Genomic DNA, 17,829 nt, shown 5'->3' on the forward strand with positions numbered 1-17,829 from the left:
ATAATATATCTTATAAAACAATCATATTTAAAATATGATTATTTTATCATATAAGATATCTTATATGATAAAATACCTAAAGGAAAAACAGCACAAGCTTTTTAATGAACATTGTTGCTTTATTTATATTATATTTATTGGTGCTTTTATTCAAATTATTGAAACTTTGATTGGTAAAAGATTGCAGTTCTCAAGTTTAGTGTGTAAGATCACAAGATAAAGACATTAAAAAAAGGTATAGGAACGTAGACAACTTCTGTAATCGTGATTTATGACCAGTTTTTAATATCAAAGATGTGTGAATATCTCAGCATCCAAATCAGTGCCTGAATTATCTGAATTATCAGCTGTCTTCATGACAAACTCCAATAAATGTCTTAGGAAAAAAAAGTCTCTTAAAAATCTTCTGAGCCTTTTCTGTTTCAGAAGCTAAGTATTCTTTTTCTTGCTCTGAGATGGAAAAACAACTATTCATTTTTTTTTACTTCATTTTTTTTTCTGCTTCATTTGCCTTATTTCACATAGTTCAGGGCAGTGGTTATTTTCTGCTTCTCGTGACGTAGGAGTGAGAAAACTTCTCCTTTGTGTAACAGTTGCAAGTATTTTTGTCTCTTTCGTAATCTGGTTTTTAACTTTCTCCCCCAAACTTAAATTTTGAAAAAAATCACTTTCTGACAGTAATTTATCTAATAATTTACTGACAATGACTCTTTACTGCAGACATGTTTCAGTCTAAGATGTTATCCATTTTCAGTTGACTTTTCTGAAACAACTTCAGCTCCTGGGTTGCCTTCTTGCATCAATATTTCTTTATAAGCTATCTGAGTTTTCCTTTCTGTAATTGTGTAGTAGTAGCTGAAAAACTTTTCCAGTCTGGAACAGACCCAGTGTGCCATATGGAGGTTGTTGAATAGCAGGAGTGCTGGGGGAGTTCTTGGTGTTGAGGGGGAAAAAAAAATCCCCTTTTTATGGTGGTGTTTTCATCCATGTTTTTGATACATTTATGTATTTGCTTTATAATATAGTTATTTGAATTTTACTTTTGATTGTATAAGTGTATATACTCATGTTCTGTAAGCTATCACAGGTTTGCTTTCTTAGAGATGGGATTAACTAGAAAATTTTGGATTTAAAAAGAATCAAATGAGAGAAAGGGACACCTGAAATGTAAGTAAAATCTAGTAGATAAAGTATTGTCTCTTCTGCATTATAAATTAAAGAATATGTTTTCTGCCGCATCTTATAAATAGCAGGTGTATTTGGAAAGTATGAAAAATTTCCTTGGCTGAGGAAAAAAATCTTACAAGTCACGTTGAAACTAGTCTTACATTTTCTTGCAGCAGTATCTGAGATCTGATAGAATGTAATGGTTGTGCATTCTTGAATATTTTCAACACTTAGCAGATTGCACTCATAACTTTGAAGCTGCTATAGGTGACAGTCTTTGAGCGTTAACGTGTACAGTGAGATTTTCATTATAGTGTCTAGTAAAACATTACTATATTTTTCCAGTCTCCTCAGTGCTTACATATTTGAGGGACTTTTCAGCTAGTTTGTGGACCAGCTAAACCTGTTTTAAATTAGCTAGTGGCTGTGTCCTTTTTATTAAATAGTGGTTTATTTCAGGGGTTTATTTATTAAATGTGATTATTAAATGGGTAATTTGTCCCATAAATGTCATAATGTGGGTAACATTAGTGACATTAAACTCTCTTCTAATGTAGGCCTGACTTTAACATCACGTAAAGATTGATGATTGAAGGAAGTGGACTTCAGATTTAGTTTTGAGCCCAGCTGTAGGGGGGTGGCTTAAAAAACAAAGAAACTGGGAGGATCAAAGTGACTTAACACCGTAAGTCCTGACCAAAATAAATAAACTGTGTGGTTTGGAGAGTAGGAGCTAACAAAGGAAGGTCTTGTTACCTAGACAAAGGAAGACCTTAAACAGTCTTTCATCATCTTCTTGTAAAGATCAGATGTTAAAATAAAGGTGGATTTACAAGAACATGTAACATTTTATTTTAAAACATTTTTTTCTGAATCTGAACCATAGAGGCATGTGTGCTTGAACAATTCTTCCCATTTCTGTCTTCAGTTTTTCAGCCAGCGCTAATGTATATGTTACAGAGGTAATGAGGTTCCGTGATAAACTACTGTCCTATCCACTTCAATCCCATATAAAATGTTCTAGTATACGTTACAAGGTATGTTAAGGCTGGCAATTTTCATATTATGCTGTTAGCCTTTCTGCACATTTTGTAACATAATTTCAAGAGCATTCATTAAATACCCAATATTTAACTAGGAAGTAATTTAAAAAGTTGTTAGAAATAAAACATTTGAACACTTTTTTAAAGAAAAGCTTCATCTTAAAAAGCAGTAAATATTTTTAGCTTACTTCAAGTGCTTTTGTTGTTTCTGTGGGATTTAAATGCTGAGAGATGCCCTCAGATACTCAGTGTTGTGTGAGAGATGTAGAAGGGAAGCAAGGGAAGGTCATGCAGAAGTTGAAAACCTCTCGTTTGTTCCCAAAAGAGAAAAGAGAGAAAGATGTAGAGCATGGAACTTTTTTCCTATGTGAATACTTAGTAGAGAATCGATCAGATTGTAAAAATGCTGGTTTAAATGACTTATTCCTATCCTTTTGCTGTTCATTAGTTCTTAAAGAAATTCCCCTGTTTTAATAACACTTCACAATATTACTGAAATAATGGAAGTACTTAAAAATGCACTGAATTAACCATGTATCTTTTTTTTCCATAAGGGAAATTGTAATTTTTTGCTCAACAGCCAAATACTCATTTTTGCTATCATTAGGAATGTTTTTCCAACTTGCAGCCTTTACTGGAATAACATGTTTGCATTTATTTCATGCAGAGCACGTTACTGTTTTTACTGATTCTTGCAGTACATATTCTTTAATAGTTTAACCTAATGAGTCATCTCCATTAACTCTATTTATGACTTGACTTGCCAAGGAGGAAATTGGTTTTAATCACCTGCTCTAGCACTGTTGCTTTGTTTTTCACAAAGACCAAGTCCTGTTGACAATTGTTAAACGTGATGAAAATTCTTTTCATTAGATTCTGTATTTAAAAATTACTTTTTGTGGTGTTTTTTTTTTTTGATGTAGCTTCATGTATACTGTATGCTTTGCAGCTGCATAGACTTTTCTTGTTATCTAGTTTAATGTATTTACATGTATAATTCTGTGTAATGGAAGGGAGCTTTTTTATTATTATTATTACTATTATTTTCAATTGCCTGGGTGGGAGCTGTTTGTAGAAATGCCGAGTTGTTCAGGCTCCATGCAATCACCCAGTACAGCTCCCATCTCAGAGGAAGGACTAGCTCTGGATTTAGGCCACACTGCTGAGGAACACACAAAAGTCTTGCGTTTTGAAATAAGATCGTTTTTCATGTGATAGAATAAAGTGCAATATTTTGTGATATTATAAATTCCAGAATCTTGTGCATAAGTCTTAATTGATGGATAAACCTCAGAGGGAAAGGTTATAGGGGTTGGATGTGGGAGAAAGCTTTTCTTTCTTTAATTCCTCATTGGCAATATTACTTCCAGTGAGCTGAACATTGGAATCACTGGCTTGAAGTGGCAAAACATTCTGAGGAATGGGTGAATAGTGTATAGTCAAAAAGTGTTCCATATGCTCTTATTTTTGAGTGCCTATCCAGTGCTGTTAATCACTTAAATAATTTGTGTTTAAAATATGTCTTTGTATAAATTATGATTTTGTGTAAGGGTTAAGGAAAATTATTCCAAAATTACTTATGCTTCCTGGTGAAGACTTTGGAAATCATTTTTGGAAATGAAAGTTTTTCTTAAACTAGAAAAAATTTAATGAAAGAAGAAACTATAAAAGAAAATTATTTATAGGAAGGTACAGAAATGTCTTACCTGGTTTGTCAGATAAAGTTTGTTAGGGAGATGAATTCAGTTTCCACTTCAGTGAGAACAGATAGCAACATCGGTGTGAATTATATTTTGCTGTGTGCACTCGGAACTTGGATAACTGTGTATTAGGTTAATGATTATAATATGCAAACCTAAGTTGATGTGGTAAGTGTTCTTTTTTTGATAAGGCATTGTTTTGATGCTGTGCCTTACTGTTACTTTGGTTACCATTCCTTAGCCCCTAGCTGAAAGGTGAGTGCATACCTCTACCCGAATTTGGAAGTGTTTGGCCACTTCTTAATATTTATGTTGATACCTTGCTTTTTGCTATTTTGTAATATTCAACCGTACAGACATACATTTTTGACAATTTGTTACCATGAGTATTGCTTCATTTGGAGAAAAAGTCTAATTTCTTTAGTCTGGCATAATTGAAAGTCATGTTTCCAGAAAAACAGAAGTAACAGTTTATCAGTTAAGTTTAATATGTATATTATTTTTTATAACTACTAGTGGTTTTATTTTCAGTGTGGGAAAGGAATTGTATTTGGTACATTCTACTGTATCTCATCACAGGTGTCTTTCCAAAACTGTTAGTTTTGTGTTCTTATAGTCTATTTAAGGCTATACTAATATCTTTTAAAAAACTGAAGCATCATCTTGGCAATTTTCTATATGCTTCTGACTGCTGCTGTCAGTGGTTATTGGGGTGCAGGAACATTGCACGTGATAAACATTAAGTGCTCAAGAAAATCTTGTTTATAATACCTAGAAAAAAAACAAATTTTATACTATATTGAATGCACAATGTGTATGTAATTTGAAAAAGGTATTCAGTATTTTTGTTTGGGTGTAGTTAATGTTTAAAGGAGTTGGAAAAAAGGAAATACAAATTTTAATGCTTGCATCTGAAGTAATTGGAAAGTATGGTGCTCTAGTTGCCATCATTTTTACTAAAAGCCAATTATTCAGATGAATGGGACCCTTTTGAGGTTTGTTTACATTAGTTGTGTAATATGAGAATCATGCAACAGGCTTGGAAAACTTTGTTTTGAGTTAAAGAAAAGGTAAAAAGGGTTTATAAAGGATACTATAAAGAATTGTAATTTGAAAACAGGGTATTACTCATTGTTTTAAAGGCTATTTGTAAAGATTGCTGTACCTCACTACACATCTGTTGTAGAACTGTTGCCCTCGTAACTGTATGTCACCCATTTTTCTTGTTCTCTTCCAGTTTAAGTTGTTTTCCCAGGTACCTGCTGACTTCAGAGGTTAACTGCTTCCCTATGGATTTCTCTAGTAAAAAATTAACTCTCCTTTCTCTTGCTGCTCAATTTTAACTCCCTGTAATGGGTGGTTGGGGGTTGGCTTCAGGGGAGGGGCTGAAGCAGGCTGCTACTAAACAAGACGAGTAGTCGTGGGGAGGAAAAGAAGCCCTACGAAGAAAATTCCGTTCTAAAACTCTGTTCTCATTGTAACATTCAACAATATCAGCCAGCAGTGGTTCAGCTACTCTGTCAAAACCACCTGTTGGCATTTATTTCTCTGTTAGTTTAGGCAAATACCAGAGAACAGCTGACCAGGCTTACCTGCACTCCTTCATACTCGCATGTTAAAAAACTGTTAGGTCACATTTTGTGTGGGATAGGGCTGTATTTTCTGTTACAGGGATTCCTTCAAATAAAAGCTTTAGTAAATGTAAAAGTACATGTTTTAACAGTTAGCATGTAAGCATTTAATCACATTCTTGATATGTTCTGTCAGTTACTGTATTTTCTCTAACAGGAGATTTATCTTAAATGTGCTAATTCTGTGATAACTACGTAATAACTTCCCCATGCTGAAAACGTACAAAAATGCTGTGAATTGTGAACATAAAACAACAGAAATAATACTTATTGTAGGCATGTTGATAGGTAGCAGAGACCATAAGGCATGTTCATAGAAACATATTTGTCTATAGTCTACCATTGAAATATTTTTATATGGTAAAACACCAAAGTTAAAACTACAAAACACCAAAGTTAAAGCTACAAATGGCAAGTAATAACTTTGTGGGTTTTGTTACAAAGGTCACACGAGAGTAACAACAAAACGTGAGTGTCAATTCCACCCTTCTTGCTTTTTTATTTTACTGCTAACTGAAGACCTTCAGAATTTCAAGCTAAGAAAAAAGTGGTTTATTGTGTGGAGGAATCTTAGTATATATTATAGCTTGCTCGTGCTTTTATTCTTTGCAAAGAAAACTAGTTAAATTTTAGCAAGTAGTAGAGTTTTCTAGCTCTGTACTTAAAAAAAAAAAAAAAAAAAAAAAAATCCTTTAAGTGGCTTTGTACTTGGCCCTGCCTTGTATGGCATGTTTCGCTTTAGGGGGGAAAAAAAAAAGCACACAAACAAACAAAAAACCCCTGAATCTTCTAGTGGCATCAGTCCTGACTTTGCATTGCAAGAATTGGAAGCCCCCCCAAAGTAGGTTATGTGCAATAATTCAAAATCCAGTGCATTACTCATAGCTAAATAATATTTCTCAGCTTTTTGTGTTTTATCTGAAATCTGTTTTCACCCACATTTATGGCCATGCACATGTGCATGCACAATCCAACTGATATAAACTGGTAGCTATGGTGTCTTTCTGCCATGCTGGTTGAGTGATTGACATTAGGGATGAAATCCCACTTTTTCCTTTTGCCTCTTGATGTCAGGGCTGAGGTGTAGTAACAGACTAATATCACATACGACCCTGTTGATTCTGCAGCTGCCTATGTGACTGATCCAAGTCCAACAGACATTAAGTGAAATCATCTATGTGACTGATCCTAGTAGGATCAAGTGAAATCAGATGATTTCACTTCATGTCGGTTGACGTTGGAGTGAAGGATCTGACAAAGTCATTGCATGTTCTTTTATAAATGAAATCTACCATAGGTTCTAGTGTCAGAAGTCCTGATTAAAGTGTTCAACAACTGCCTTTTGTAGCTGGACCTTGAATTCAACTCATGTCTTTTAGTTACAAGGCCTTATGTTTCTTCATTTTCATCTCCACGCTAAAGCATAATCCTTCCAAAAATCTTAAGTACATTTCCTAGGTTAATACAAGTTCCCAGAGACAAAGTCACTGACTCAAGATCCTTTTGTCATACATCTTATGATAATTTCCTATACCAGCATATTTTTGCAAAACTATTGACCCTGTGCTTTCAAATGTTGGATATTGTTGCTTTAGATGTGCAGTTACAGAGGACCTTCAATTTTTGACATCCCAAAACACGTTTCAACTAAAACAAGTTTTGTGAAATTGATTTTTTTAAACAAACAACAATAACAAAAATATGAATGCAGTTTGACATGACTAATATTCAGTGCAAAAATTCAGTTGGGATAACAGAACAGTTTCCAAAATGTGTCTGAACTTGTAAATCGCAAGTGGAAAAATTTTCAGAATCAGGTAAATTTATTTTGTATACGCTTGTTCTTAATGTGTGTATATTCATTTGATGATGGAATATACTTTAACATTCTTACAGAAAATTCATTACAACCTCTTTTTGGTGCATCATTGTTTTTCACAAGCTGTGAAATTTCTATTTCATCCTTCTGATAGAAAGAGTAATACCAAACTTCCTTGGAATTATCTGTGCTGGGTGTGCTTTGTTTTCCCTTAAGTGATAACTTTTGCATATTGTTTCACAGCAGGACATGGCTCATGATAGTAATGTCAGAACTTTTTTGCTGTTGGATAATTGAGCATTGATTAAATCTGGATCAATTTCACATGTTAATTGTCTATTTAGTTTAAATGCATGATATGCTGTAAGTTCTTATGCTAGTTTCAAAAACACGGCCAGTGTCTGTACTGAGACAGCAAAAATGTACCACAATTGAGTTAAGTCAAAATTTTTTGAACAAAGTTGAATTGGCAGATTGAATTTATATACCGTAACACATCAGAGCTTGGTTTGCAGTCAACACCATCAATTTTGAGTCATAAAGACAGATTTGACTGTATTATTAAACCACAGCCTCTAGGCAACAGTGTAGTAAGATGTCTTTATTGATAATATAAATATACTGCTGATTATTGAAGAACATTGAATGAAGATGGATTGATTTTCAGTTGGTTACATAACTTTAATGAAACTTTAGATTGTATCTGATAAGTGAAACTTGTGATATTTAACCTTTAGCATTATGCAAAAAAAATGTACTGCATTGTAATATTGAACTTCTACATTTGATATTTATGAAAATAGGGCAGTATATTTAACTTTATTCCTTGCACAGTTCTGTAATTAACGGGAACTTTAGAAACTTGAGATTTTTTATTTTCATGGAATATATGGGAATGTTTTAAGTTCTAAGAATGATAGGTTGATCATGAAAACTATGTTTACTTTCAGAGAGAACAGGAAATGAGAATGGGTGATATGGGTCCTCGTGGAGCAATAAACATGGGAGGTAGGGATCTGAAGGAAAAGGCTTCTGTAATGTAAAATTTGTTTTTCTTTGGGACTGTACATGTTACTCAAGCACTATTCATTGGTGACAACTACTGGTAAAATCGAGTAAATAGTATTAGGAAATAAGAAAAAAAATGATACATTTTTATTCAAAACAGTTGTTTTTCTCTGAAAAGTATGTTTTGAAAATTGGTAAGAGAAAGAAAATGATCTTAAAGTCAAGAGAAACCATTAGGCAGGGTAATGCTCTAGAAATTATATGATGCAATACAGTAATGTTCAGTTGTGAAAGTGCTCAGTGTTCTTCTGGAGGGACTACATGATCAGAAAAGTTGGGACTGTAAGCGTAAGCAGTAAAATGATTTACACCTTAAAATAGGTCAGTTCCTGGTGACGTACTTCACAGAAGTTTAGCAAATAAGGTGGTTGGTGTCCTGTTTGCTTACTGCAAGTCTCTATTTGCAAATATTCTCAGTTCATTTTCGTGGTTTAGAGTACTGTCACTGCTAAAAACTGCTACTGTGAAATCTAAAAAAGTATGTTCTTCATCATCAGTATTTGTTCTGTATCTGCAGACTGAAACTATTTGAAATATTACTAAATCAGAATATCTGCTTTTAAACAAGACTGAAATTAAGAATGTTTAAAAAATGAAACTATTAACTATCAATATATATCTATAGGAGGCTCCCTGATTTATTATAAAAAAAATAATAAATTAGTATTTTGTGTATTTTAAACTTGAAAGTGTATATAAAGCTCACTAAATGCTGCAGCATGACTTTGAGTAATGTAAATTTATAGACTAAAGTACTTTTTCAGTCCCCATTTCAAATACGTTATCCACCACTTGCATTCACTGACTGAGAAACATTCATAGCCACAAAATGGCAATAGGCTGTTTCATTTGCAGAAAATGAAGAGGCTAAAATAATTCTAACAGAAATTCTTGTAAAGATAAAATTATCTAGAAATAGTAATCTGAAGCATAAATTGCATTTATTTGATAGCTGCATTTTTACATTTTTTTTTACATATTGTTTCAGCGCATTCTACTTGAAAATTTCAATTAGGAGGCTTTGTAATTATTGATATTGTGGAAACTGCTAACACCAGTTTTCCAGATTCATAGGGTATGCTTTTATTATACAGATTTAAAATATGTATTTTTAGTAAAATAAGTATTTATAGCAGTCGTCAGTTCCCAGCCCCTTACTTTTCTTGTCAGGTTTTCATAGAATCACAGAAAGGTTTGGATTGGAAGGGACCTTACAGATCATCTAATTCCATCTCCCCCTGCCATGGGCAGGGACACCTCCCACTAGAAGGAAGTTTAAATGCTTAACTATGATATCCGTCATTGTTTTGGTTTGTAGGTTTCTTGCTATGACTTCAGATTTTAAACTTGTTAGAAATAAATATGTAGGTTCAGAAGGAATTGCCATAACAACTAGCAGCTATTTTAAAAAGGGAGAAATAACCCGTACTGAATAGGTGAAGTGTATAGTTTTACAGTAGCTGGATTTTAGGAAAACTCTGCATAGAGACTTTTTTTCCAGACCATTAGCAACCCAACCACCAAAAAACCCCAAACTCAAAACAAATGAATAATTACAAAGCAAAACAAAGCAACCTTTGAATAATGGATGTTTAATCTCTGATCTTAACTTCCTTCCTCACGTAACATTTCTGTTGGACCTGTAACTTAATTTTAACTGGTCTTTCCATGTGCCACTTAAACCTTTTCATAATGTGGGACAGTGGCGAACTGGAGTATCTTTAGTAATGGAAAAACCTACATGATAGCGTTATTAGAAAGCAAGATACCTCTGAGATGGGTTTAACTAGTGTTGGGTTGATCTGTGCAGGACCACTCAGTTTTACATCATCTGCAGCAAACAAGTTCTGAGAGGCTCTGTGAAGCCACAGCACAGCACTTAACTAGATCTGCAGTGCTGGGAGTAGTTAATAAATCTCTCTCTAACCTGCAAAAAATAGCTTTTTGGGAACTATTTCTGCATTGCTGAGGGCTATTGACTGTGACTTATTGCCAGCTGTGCCAAACCTTGGCACATCTGAAGATCAAGGTGCTCTAACAGCCTCTTCTGAACTTGTGCAGGACCCTGCTCTCTCCCTGTATTTACACTCCCAGCCTTCCTTCTGACAGAACTTACAGCTTGAAAATGGCTTAATAGTGCAGTGAGGCTTACTGTTATAACAGTATTGTGAACTTGATGTCACCCTGGAAGAGGTATGGATATGTTTGTGTGGTATAGAGGGTAAAAACACTTGCAGTTGAAGGCTAGTGAACATCATCTACATATGTAGCTGGCTGGCTAAGTTTAATTAGCAGGCTGGTAAGCCATAAAAGGTAATTGAGCATTGACTGTCTCTAGTCATTTTTCACTACCAGCACTGAGTACTGCCAACATGACAGTCATATTAGGGCACTTCTAGCCTTTGAATATAGACGTTTCTCCTTATTTTAGCAATTTAGATTCCTTTTCCTTCCATGTGAGGTCCTTGAATGGTTGATGCTGAAAAATAGTTTTATTGGCTATTCAGCTATAATTTCGTCTTGTATTACAGCACAATATTTACTTGCTAAATGAACTGTTCACATTTGTGGGTAGTTAACGATCTGGGTTGAATATGCTGGTATTTTGGCTCCATGTTGTAGGGAGAGGTCTTGATGTATTTAGGACTAAGCTCAGGCAAGTACTGCTTTTTAAAATACTTTTCCCTATTGCTTCTAATAAACTTGTGCAGCACTTTCTGCAGCACTTTCTGATATAAGTGTATGATAGAGTCTAAGTTTATGATTTTAGCAGCAGTATCTTGATGTAGTGATCTCAGTGACTGCTGCGATGGGTGCTCAGTGCTGGTAATACAGCTGCAGTTTTGCGTAAGTGCAGATAATCCTGGTACTGTGTTTGTGCTCAGTGACCAGCTTACAGTGGTGGACATGTATATACATTACTGAAGAAGTTATGAACAGAGGTGAGAGGCTGATTTTTGAAATAAAATGACAATTTTTTTTTAGTCTGGCAAACACGTTTGATTTCTTGATTTATTTTTTTTATGTATGCATTATCATGACTTGAAATATACTCTAGATTCCAAAGGCATGGTTTCTTTTATTATCAAATTTCAGATGCGCACTTCTGGTTGAAGAGTGTGCATAACCATTGTGGGGACAAAAGAGTGCATCGCCACCAGTCTTAAAGATTGACATCTCATAGTAGCAGGCATAAATGATTTATATAATCAGACTTTTTCTTACAGCATGAAAAAACGTTTTGAATGCAGTTCACTTAAGTGTGTTAGTGGGTGCTGGCAGTGGTGGTTTCTAGCTCAGTGTTGTGACCAAATGACCTCTCCAGAAGAGCCAAAAAGGTTTTTAAGCTTTTCTGCTCCCTCCTCCAGCGAATCAGAATTTTCAAGGAATTTTATCTGTGACTTTAAATTCCAACAAAACTTCCTTTATTTCTGGTACTTTTACTATAATAACATGCATTTAAATGCAAGATTTCTTTATATCATGTTACAAATATTTCATTATAAAGTTGAGTGCCACCATTGATATCACTTTTATATGGTATTGCAGTGTATTAGTCTAGCATCAGCATGTAACATTAATACTGGTAGAACAGTTCTTGTATATTTACTGTTAAAATCCTGAAAGGGCCGAGTTGCCTTACAGCTATTAATTACTGCAAAATCACTTGAGATTTTTTCTAATTTGTGGTGTGTATAGTGCATATATATGTGCTATATGAACAGTTAAATTCCTGCACAGAAACAGTACAGCTATATTTAGCTGCAAAGTTCAGGCTTCTCAACTATGGAAGGCAGATTATGCAATGTGATAACAGGGAGTAATTAATCTGTTTAAAAGCAGATGATTGAGGTAAATGTACAGTCTCAAAGAATATATATCTTTTATATTTCAAGTATTGGAAGTCTTGTACATTTGGCTTTTTAAATATTGTAAATTGTTTGTTTATTCTTGTAAAATTCAGATAGGACAGCTCTAAGTATAGATTGTTTTGCATAGATGCGTTTAGCCCAGCACCTGCTGGTAACCAAGGCCCTCCTCCAATGATGGGTATGAATATGAACAACAGAGGAACTTTACCTGGCCCTGCAATGGGTCCTGGTCCTTCCATGGGACCAGAAGGAGCTGCAAATATGGGAACACCAATGATGCCAGATAATGGAACAGTGGTAACGTATCACAAATTTAATTCCTTTGAATAGATGTCATGTCTCATGGCACATATTCGTTACCAAAGATATTTTCACACTGAATAAGAGCATGCTAAATGGTTTTGAGTCTGTTAAAAGTAATTGATAAGACTTGTCCATGAACAACACGCAGAGAAAACCACTATTTGGTCTTAGAAGACCATTATGAAAATCCCACTTCCAGAAGGGTGACTTCTTTGTTCCATAACCAGACTTTTAGAATTGGGATTAGGTTTCATATTATTCATGGTAAAACTTTTCACATGTAACCTGTCTTGAAAAACTTGCTGATAACTTCTCAAAAGTGTTTTCTTTTTAAGAGGAAACCACATACCGGAGTAATCTGTAAACTTTAACGTTTGCTATTTTTTTGTTTTATGAAACTAAATCATATGTATTAGTTTGATTTTCCATAATCAGATGAAAAACTAAATGTTGGAAGTTATGCATAGTGTGAAGATATCTTTGTGTAAACTAGATTTTTTTTTAAAGTGACTTCAGTGTTTTTGTACTACTTTTCTAATGGTATTGAAAAAACAAGATTGACAGTAAACACAGAATAGGTATGTCAACAGCTGCTAGTCATAACTGTCATGTCAACACGGGAAAATAGTCTTGCCCAGTTGCCAAGGGTACTAGGAATGAATGTAGGGTATACATCTGGAATTTTTTTTATCAATAGAGGATATGCTATTGGGCTCCAATTAAAACACTGTCCATTTTTGCTCTGTTCTTAACAGCCAGTCATTTTTCCTAGCTGTAATGTCTTTTGTAGAGAAACAATTATAGCATTTTAAACCTGAAATTTATGTATGTTTAAGTATTCTTTTGTAAGCAGATGTTCTGGCAGTGGTGTGATATAAAGGAGTATGAGGTATAAGCAGTGATTCCATTATAGTTTTATTGGAACACTGAGGCACTTTGTAGCTGTAAATTTTATCTATGCCTTCTCAATAGCATCAGTCTCTGAGCTATTCTATAAAGAAATTTTGACAAAATTCTTTGATCCTTAAAGGAAAAGACGATTTTGATTAAGTGCTAAATGCAGAATGAGTCCGGTCTTCACCAGTGCAAGAAGACGACCTTATTTCATGTCATAGTGACCAGCTCATTTTGTGTGACTTCTCACAAGGATGGGGATGTGTCCGCTCAAAACTGGTGTTACTGACTGGTCACCTCTGGAACATACTTTTGTGATTTTATAGACACTGAAAAAAGAGGTGTGTGTGTGTAGGGGGGAAAGCATGCTGTCTTGATATCATGATATCAATCTCAAATTGTTTTTCTACAAAAAGTCATTCCAGTTATGGAAATGTAGAGAACGGAATCTACTGACACTTCAAAATGTGCTTTTTAAAAACAAAAATTTAACTTGCATTTTCTACTGCACACCACTAAAGGGATGAATTAATTGCTTCTCTTTTTTCATTTTGTAGTTTCAAGGTTTTTAATTTGGGGGCAGGCCCCTACAGAAAGGCATGCCCTTCTTGAGTTTTTGTTGCTGCTAGAAAGACACTTCAAAGAGTCTGTGAGGGCTGTCTACTGAAACACAGTTAATTTCCATTTCTGTTAAGAGAAATGGAGAATACAACTTACAGACCAGAAAGGTGGTTTTCATCTTTTAAAAATTAAGCGTTTTTATAAATTATATAGGGAAAAATGGAGTAAACTGCTTTTTTTGTTCTAGTTTTACTGCCATATTTTGAAATATATGTGAACATAATGTTTTTAAAATAGCTTTGTTTTCCTCATATCTTATTGTAGGTAGTTTACTACAGCAGATTTCTCTTTAACTGGATAGAGGAGTCTTGTTGGAAAGAGTTGTTTTTGTCCAAAAGTTAAATGGTAAAATTTAACAGGAGTATGCGATGAGCTATTTTTTAAATTTCATATCCATCACTAGCAAGCTGTAAGCATTTAAGACACTAAAAAATACGTATTTCTAACCAGTGCTGCAGATTTTAAGGTTCTTTGAGGGCAGTAGTAGATCTTTATACAGCTGTTGAATAACTGTTTTTCTTATACAATGTGAACTTTTAAATAAGCACATATATATATATATATATATATATATATATATATATATAAGTTCTAAATTCTATAGAACTTCATTTATATAGATAAAATACTGCTTTTAAATAAAAATATGCATATATACTTATGAATTAGGTGACTTCTGGAACTCTTGAGCTCTACTACTATTCCTGAAGTTAGACTTCTGAAGAACTATCTGATTCAGGCATATAAATAGCGAGACAGTCTTTAATGTGCCTTTTCAACTCTGAATACCTGGGCAGTTATGTAGCACTCTGCTCAGAAGGAATTTCTACTGAAAGTAACTGTCCTCAACAGCTGAAAGATGAGTTATTTAAAGATCTGCTTGTACCATACATCCATGCTTTTAATGATTTAACTTACGTTGAGGTAATGTTTTAAATTTCATTGTGTAGGGTTCTGTTTTTAGACACACAAATGCTGAATTATTAAGTATTCAGATGTATGTTTTCAGTTTTGAGTCTGAATTGTTAATAGTCAAGACTGTTTAAGCACATACACCTTAATGTTGAGTATGGAAATAAGGAACGTGTGCAACATTAACTGGATTTTCATCTTCTATTGATGCTTCAGGTTAAATTTCACTTTTAAACTAAGCATAGTCCAACTATGCATTGTATCACTAGTTACACTAGTTTATTTGAATTGGGATTTAAAAGTCTGTTTAAAGATCCCTGAAGTGCCATACAAAAGGCTGACACCAGGTAGTATGGACTGAAATGCATTTAATCTACACATTTGTGGAAATGTAAGCCTTCAGGTTATTTCACTGTTAAAAGAATAAACCTGCAGTCTCCAGAAATACAAAAGCTCAACTTTTTTTCTAGTTTGACAATATTTCTGTGTCTAACTCCTTTAACAGAGAAGCATTGTAGTCGGTATGTTAGGACTCGGGTATGAAATCACTGTTTGCTCTTCTGTTACGTAGAGAATATGTATTGTTCAGATGTGCTTGAAAGGATGAAGTTACATTCAGCACCAGAGTTGGTTTGCATACTTAAATTTCTAATTTTTCATTTACTTTACAAAGTTGGAGGGTAGCATTAGCAGTCTTTAATTTCCAGCTCCTTTTTGATAATAACTAATTGAATTGCTCCTTTCTTCCCCTCTATGTGTGATCCTGATTCTGCTGGACTATCTGCTGACCTTCCTGCCAACATCACTTGTGGGTTTTGTTGTAACTTACATTTGGCACGTTCCAAATGGACTTGTATTAGCATAATGAGAGATTCCCTCAAGGAGGTCCATCACAGATGGGTTCACCTCTGGTTAGTAGAACGGGCTCTGAAACTCCTCAGCCGCCAATGAGTGGTGTAGGTGCCGTGAGTGGTGGACCTGGTGGCTTTGGTAGAGGAAACCCAGGGGGCAACTTTGAAGGACCTAACAAGCGTCGCAGATACTAAAACTTATTTCATTCCTTACTGTTAAGAAATTCCGGTAAAAATATACGGTGATATGCCTTTATAATTTTAGCTGTTATCTGGAAACGGTTTTATTGTTATTGTAGTCTTTAAAACGGTTTCTTTTGTAAAACTTTTTTGTATTCAGTCATAGGCTTTGTAGTATAGAGCAGAAATGATGCAGATCATAATGTAAGGCAATGTGTTTGTGACTAGCAAAATACAATGTGTGACTATGCTGTAAAACATGCAGTTATCTGATTACAATAAAATATAAAAATCACTTGAAAGGATTTTGGGAATGTTATTACTAATACTGGGTGAGAATAATTTTATGCTTAATTATAAGTGGCATTTTCATTCTTAGTATGTAGCTTCTACTGTGTGTCAAAAAAATCTATTAATAGTGAACGTATTCAGCTAGAAGTGCATGTTGCAGTACATACTATGAGAACTTACATTGCAACTGCTTACCTTTGCTTCAACTTTTAGAGCATCAAGTTTTATACAAAGTGTTTTCTTAAGGACACTGTGTCCTCTTTTGTTTCAGTCTCCCTCTGCAAACTTAGTCACAGCAGACTTACAGTGTATCTGTCATTCAAATCACTGAAAAAAATAACTTCGGAGGAAAGAAAAACTAAACGAAAAACATAAAACCTCTGGAAAAGGAATCTGTATGTTTACTTTATTCATGATGGTATGAATGAATTTACCTAAACTATACTTGTGCAGAAGAAAAATTGTTGTGACATGAGTGTGTTGTACTGATTGTTAAAGTATCCTGTCATCGAAGGGAGGAAACACTTGTTCAAGCTGGTTTAAAGCCTTCCACTGATGTACGATGCATTATTATAGATATATATTTCCCCCACTGGTTGCATTGAAACAAATCTGTTATCATCAATTAACTGTTTAATTCAGAGGCAAATAGGGGTTTTCTAGTTAAAATGGTTGTTTGCTTATAGCAGAGGATTCATATGCATCTAGAAGGACTTGCACATAAGTATTCTTGAAAAATGTTTTGCAGAATGATAAATTTGGAAAATATCCATTCCCAACACAACACACACTAGTTTTGCAGAATGAGTATTGAGATTGGAACTAATGATAAAGCTGCTTAAGAAGCTTATGTTCAGATTTCAGCAGTCATGGAAGATGATGGAAAAGGCCTATTGGTTCTATTCCTGTAATGGCAAGAAAGTAGGGATATGTTTGGTTACTATGGCTTTTTTTTTTTCCTGTGAAAGTGTTTTGTTTTGCATCTGTTCTTATGTTTTCTCAAGTAGAAATAATTAAAATTTATATGCATGAATAGTGATACTAAATTGCTTCAGAACTGATTTAAGATAACATTGTGCCCTAATTATATTGGAATGGTATGTATGTAGCTCAAAGCATGGGATGCAAGCAGCAGAGAGCATGTATGTGTTACTCTTTAATATAGCAGTGATGGTCTTGGTGAATTTAACTGTGAGTAAATGAGTAAAATTTAAAAAAAAAAAAAAAAAAAAAAAAGAGGCATTGCTAACATTTTGGAAGAATACTGTTTGAATTGCCAATGTTGTATGGCCAAAGGTAATGCGAGATCGTTTTCTTAGAATTCAAGAGTTACCATATGAATAAGTCCTCACTTGTGACATCTCTAATTACTAAACATTTTCTTCTTGACTATCTTTAATACTGCCTTTTTTGCTCGGAGACGCATGCCACGTTATGCAATAGCGAGTTAGGTTTAAAGTCTGACATACTGTTCCCT

At 34.2% G+C, this 17,829-nt stretch overlaps 1 protein-coding gene across 1 annotated transcript in view; it reads left to right on the forward strand.

Moving 5' to 3' along the window:
- PSPC1 (paraspeckle component 1) overlaps positions 1-17,588 on the forward strand; it is a 41,640-nt gene extending 24,052 nt beyond the window's left edge. Inside the window, exons 7-9 of the mRNA XM_032188067.1 lie at positions 8,311-8,368; positions 12,428-12,597; positions 15,891-17,588. Coding sequence (XP_032043958.1) covers positions 8,311-8,368; positions 12,428-12,597; positions 15,891-16,076 — 414 coding nt within the window. The 3' untranslated portion in view covers positions 16,077-17,588. The remainder of the gene's footprint in view (positions 1-8,310; positions 8,369-12,427; positions 12,598-15,890) is intronic.
- The last annotated feature ends 241 nt before the right edge of the window (positions 17,589-17,829 follow it).

The sequence above is a fragment of the Aythya fuligula genome, chromosome 1, assembly GCF_009819795.1.
Source record: "Aythya fuligula isolate bAytFul2 chromosome 1, bAytFul2.pri, whole genome shotgun sequence".
Classification (NCBI taxonomy): domain Eukaryota; kingdom Metazoa; phylum Chordata; class Aves; order Anseriformes; family Anatidae; genus Aythya; species Aythya fuligula.